We start from the raw sequence: 5,733 nt of genomic DNA, 5'->3' as shown, positions 1-5,733 counted from the left end.
GAAGCCAGACGCTTATTTGACAGAGAACAGTCAGACGGGCAAGTATTTATTTATTTTTATTTCATTTTTGCAGAGAAATACTGTTTTATGTTGACAGGATGCTGTGCACTTATGAAATTGCAATTAATATTGCTAGCAATAAACACGATTTTATTGCTTTTAAATATAGCATGAAAGAGCAAATCCAGTAATGCTATTTTAGAATTAATCACGGAAGCAATTTCATGTGGTATTGTTTGTGCTTGATAAGTGATGATTCCCTGCTAAATTTATTATATAATATGTGCAAATGTTCCAAATAGTATTCTTTTTTTGTCTGCATTTGTTTTGTGCTGTGCTTATATTTAATTGCCTGTCCTGGTTAAATGAATAGCTTAATCAAATGCATGCTATTAGATGAGCTATTGTAAACAAATGCAGATTTTATGGTTAGTTTATACAAGGGAACATTGCAATCTTGTAAAATCCAATCTCTTTCTTCCACTGACAGCTTCATCTCCGCTTACAGCAAGAGTCTCTACAATAATGGACAAAAACGCAGAAGTGATAGTATGTGGCTCCTTTATGAAGGATGTCTGGGAATGCAGACTGAGGGAGTATGGACAGAAACGACAGCTGGAAGAGGAGCGGATACAGAAGAGTGCTCTGGAAAGGTGAGGACCTGCCGAACCTCTCGTTTTCCTGCAGTTGTCAATCAGAAAAATTCAATATTTATAAGTGTTTTTGAGGCAGTTTGTTGATGAAAATCTTTTTAACCCATTGCATTCCATTTAGGTTTGTAATATTTATACTCTAAAAAATGCTGGGTTAAAAACAACCCAATTTGGGTTATTTGGCAACCCAACTCTGGGTCAAAATTGGACAAACCCATGCATTGGGTTATTTTATCCAAGATGGTTGGGTTAAATGTTTGACCCAACATGCTGGTTTTTTTTTTTTTATTAAACTCAACTAATGAATTGAAAAATGACTATATTGCTGTCTTAAAATGAACCCAAAATATGCTGAAAATTAAAATCACAATACTAAACAACATAGTAATGATCAAAAAGTGAACATTTTATGCACAAAAATATAGACACGTGTTAAAACAGTGTCTACATGTGAGTGAAAAGTGCAGAAAGAATGTTTAAAAGTTAAATATATAATAACTTATGTTTGAAAACAAATTTGACCATATTTCGCTTATTTTTTCCTCAAATCAACGAACAGACTAAAAACACTATGGTCAAAACTCACTGGAGCCAGTTTTCAAAGTTCTCTCTCCTCTCCGCTTCGATTAGTTTTCTTATTTTCCACTTACATTCCTGTCGTAAGTGCAGCGGTGTGTGTTGCAGCGAAATCTGAGCCGCTGATGGGCCGCTTTTCGGCGGGGGAGCTGTGAACCACAGACCGCTGAAAGACTTCGTGACAGGCTCCTTATAACCTGCACATAAACAACCAAAGTTCTGAGAACACATTTTAACATCCAAATTAATAATATTCAGTATTATAACTAATAAAAATCAGTTTATTCAATTTCCATCATGTGAGACGACCTTTACTGACTGACATCTCATCCCTGTCTATTGCATTGCATTAAATAAAATGATTTACAGAACTGTAATGACTTTATAGATAAAATAAAATGTATACAAACCTTTATTTTGCTGAAGTCATGCACCAATTTGGCAGCCTTGAGATCTACTTTCTCCTGACAAAGATGCAAAAAAGCTTTTTCTCTGTGTAACCCAACAGCTGGGTTGTTGCAGTGGAGGGCGGGTGTATTGTTTCAATTGTCAGTGAGATTGGCCAGCCTCTAACCTAATGGCTGGGTAACACAAAATCTACCCAACCATAGAATAAATAACCCAACAAAGTGACCCAACAGCATTTGTGTAAAAAAATAAAATAAAAACAACCCAGCGTCTTTTAGAGAGTATGATCATGCTATTACTGTGCTGTGCTCATGCCATGCCAAATTACTAATAAAAACCCCTCACATCTTTCTCCAATTTATAAATGCAAGTTGGGGAAAAGCACAATGATGCATTTTGAGCATTGCTATAAAAAGGAATATTTTCTGACAAAGACAAGAAAAGTGCAGAGAAGAATCTCTGAGTCATTTCATAATTACAGTAACTCTGATATGGCATGAATGCAGCATTCGTATGTCTGATCCCAACTGCCTCTCTGCCCTTTTTTGTTTGCAGATAATAAGTCCGTTCTGAATGATAATGAGCTTGTGGTCGCTTCAACTTTAATTGCTTTAATTGTGTAAATATTCATTTTAATAACAACAGCTATCTTTAATTAATCTGTTAAAACAAAAGAAGCAAACTCAGACCACATTTCATAATTAATGAGAAATTATTTTCATTTGTTGTCCGTTCCAATTAAAATCTTTACAGAATTAATCAAGATTGGCAGGCGCGCATGTCCTCCATGAGAAAAACCCCTAAAAGGCTGGAGAGAAAAGCAAAGCTTCCTGAAGAATCAACTCTTGATTCACCCAAGACTAAAAAGACATACCTGGGAAGGCCGCAAGGTTTCCAGAGCAGTCGGATTCAGAGGCAGGTGGACCTGAAGAAAACTACAAAATCCAACAAATTGGCCCTGTTACATCACCTTAATGAAAGCTGTCCAGGATTGATGGTGTGGTCAAAGTCTTGGAAGTTCTCGCAGCCTTTGCCACAACCTGTAGAAAGTCCCTGCGCATTCGACTGGGGACAGTCATGGAAGTTTCTCAATCTTCAGCCAAACACTGACGGTAAACCCTGGTTTGATCTTGGGTTTGACACCAACAACAATATGAGCTTTAATGACATGCTTCTGTGGGAGAAGCTGAGCAAAGCATTAAACTCTGAGCACATTCAACAAGACCTGGCCAGTAAAGAATGGGAGAAGTCTTGGATATTCACTCGGAAAGGAAAAGAGTCTCATGAAGGTACAAATAAAAGTGATAGCAACAAATGTTATAACCTCTGGGGGAAACAGAATCAGGAAAGTGCATCAGAATGGCATGAATCCTGGAAGTCAATGAAGCCTGTGAAAGGAGAAAATATCATGCCTGATTCAATTCCGCCCGCAACTAATGAGGAAACACAATCTAAACTACCATGGGATAATTCATGGATGTACTTTAAGAAGCAGCTTCACATGAAGTCAAAAACAGGTAATAACCTAGGATGGAGTGAATCTTGGAAGGTTGCTAAAACCATATCAGAACAGAAGACGAAATCAATCGAAACTCAAGGTATGGTGCCCAAGGAACTGCATCCTGACATCTGCAACGTGATAATGAATGTGTCTAGAGAGATGAAGCACACAATTCAGTTCGGTGGGACGGATGCACCACTGTCTGATTGGGAAAAATCATGGACGACCATAAAAAATCTGTCGGAGTACAAAGAAGAGATAAATAAAGCTGAATGTAGGGAGGTGGAAGTGAAGGTTGAGACACCGAAACCAGACCAATTCAAGCAACAAAGTGAACGTGTGAAATTCAACGTACTGGCTTTGCCAAAAATCCAAAAGCGGCAGGAGATGCTTCAGTTCTCAAAGCAAATGGACTGGAAGGATTCTTGGAAGATGCTGAAGCGCCAGCGTAGAGAAGAACGTGCATTAAGGAACCTGAGATGCCCACTTCCACAATTGTCCTCCACACCACAAACTCTCACTGAATGGGCCAATTCTTGGAGGTTCACAAACTTAACACTCAACCAAGACAGCAGTTTATGGCAGCAGGGTTGGTCCACCAATACTCAACCCAGACCTGTTAGAAGAGCGCTAGAAAATGAGAATTTCCCGCATAATGGACCAGCAGGGGTTCGTGTCTGGTCTGAGTCCTGGAGGTCTACGAGACGTCAGCATCTTCTGGAAAGACAAGGGCAAGGTGCATCAACCCAGCCAGTGCGCCAACATACATACGCAAGATCTGTGGCAGACTGGGAACAGTCATGGGAATCATCAACTCATCAGCGCAATCACGATAGACCCTCCGTGACCGAGTGGGTGGATTCTTGGAGGTTCTCCAGCTTTGAGGATTTCCAACCTGAACATACTTGGTTTGAGAAATCAATGGAAATCAAAGGCAGAAAGGAACTTCGCAATGAATTTAGCAGATCAGACGATTCTCAGATATTCAAAGAACAACTTCCCTCAAAAGAGTGGAATGACTCATGGAGGGTTAAGAAGAGGTCTGATGGACGTGCACATCTCATAAAAAAAGAAGTGCTAGACTGGGATAATTCTTGGATGTTTACTAGCACAGAGTTTTATCAAAGACAAGGTGAATGTTATTTGAATTTCCAGCTAACGTCTGATGTCAGTAGCCTCAAGTCCATCCAGACTGAGAGCAGGTCAGAGTGGGGTCGATCATGGAAGATGTCAAATCCACAACCACCAAAGAACATCGCCTCATGGGTTGATGCAAAGCCAAAAACATTCAGTGCACAAGACATGATCCTTTGGTCAAAACACAAACACATCTATTATTTACCTTCTGCTTTGGTCAAAGACTTGAAGCTGAAAATCTGGAGCAACTCCTGGAGGTTCATGAAGATGGAGTCAAAGCACGGGAAAAGCTCTGCTTCGGCTGAGGATGAGTCTGTGATAATGACAAAGACTACAACAATAAGAAAGCACTTGTACTCAAACATAGATCAGCAGAAACCACAACAGAAGAGATGGAGCGATGCATGTAAAATAGCAAAGACGCAACCACGACCAAAGCGTAATGTTAAATCTGGCAAGAAGGAAGATGAAAATGGAAAAGAAATGTTTGAAGAATGGATGGAATCTTGGAAATTCTCAAATAATTTAAAAAGCAATGAGCCCACAATGGTGTCTGTATCTCTGAGCAACTGGGAAAACTCCTGGAAGTTTCTGCTTGATCCGTATGTGCCAATGAACGGCCCCAAAACAAACAAAAGTCGGTAAGGATTAAAGACTTTGCAGACAAATTGTTTTTAAAACTTCTACAGATTCAACCCACAATAAAGTTGTGTAGTGTGTGCAGACAAATACATCATGTCTCATCTTTTGTGTCAAAGCGCAACAAACCATAACACATGATTCTTTTTTTGATGCAGTCACGTTCACAGCTGTGAACTTCAGCTCTAAGTTTCAGTGCGCATCATTTATTCTTCTTCAAGTCATTGCACAAGTCATCGGAGAGTGCATGTGGTCAGTACTTTCTAACAAAAACACGAATGCAGTTGTTTAGCTAGCTCTAGTACAAGTGGTATTATATTGGACACAGTACAACAGCAGTACTGAAAACTGCAGTTTGGCTGCATTCAAATGACCACACTTGTACTGCAAAGATACTGCATAATCAGATGAAAAATAAAAAAAATAAATAAATAAAAGAGAAAATATAACAACAAATATATCATTCAGTTATGATTTTCTTAAATATTTATCCAAGTAATAATGAGACCTAAATTACTTAGAACTTTAAAGTGAAATTGTTTACTCAAAATGTAAAAATGTATGGCTTATAGTGTATGTAATGTATGGCTCCTATTAGTTATGAATGGGAGAAGCTCCAATGTGCAATATGGTGGAATATGTCCCACCTTCTAAGTAAAAGAAACCTGACTTGTGCTTAGGAATGCACACTGTGTTGCCAAGTCCGTGGTTTTCCCGTGGAATTGGACTGCTTTAACACTGTAGCTGTGGGTTGTTTTTCATATCCACGAGATGAGGCGATGCCAAATAACATGATATTTAGCCCCTGTAATGCGAATT

At 38.9% G+C, this 5,733-nt stretch overlaps 1 protein-coding gene across 1 annotated transcript; it reads left to right on the top strand.

Annotated features, from left to right (window-relative positions):
* Positions 1-496: 496 nt before the first annotated feature.
* On the top strand, positions 497-4,993 carry LOC137029383 (uncharacterized). Its single transcript, XM_067398976.1, has 2 exons — positions 497-653; positions 2,391-4,993. Exons 1-2 carry the CDS (start codon positions 526-528, stop codon positions 4,918-4,920), a joined length of 2,658 nt encoding a protein of 885 aa, XP_067255077.1. The 5' UTR covers positions 497-525; the 3' UTR covers positions 4,921-4,993.
* The last annotated feature ends 740 nt before the right edge of the window (positions 4,994-5,733 follow it).

This window comes from Chanodichthys erythropterus, chromosome 10 (assembly GCF_024489055.1).
Source record: "Chanodichthys erythropterus isolate Z2021 chromosome 10, ASM2448905v1, whole genome shotgun sequence".
Lineage (NCBI taxonomy): Eukaryota > Metazoa > Chordata > Actinopteri > Cypriniformes > Xenocyprididae > Chanodichthys > Chanodichthys erythropterus.
Note: the sequence above shows the minus strand (reverse complement) of the source record. Positions and strands in the feature narration are given on the sequence as shown.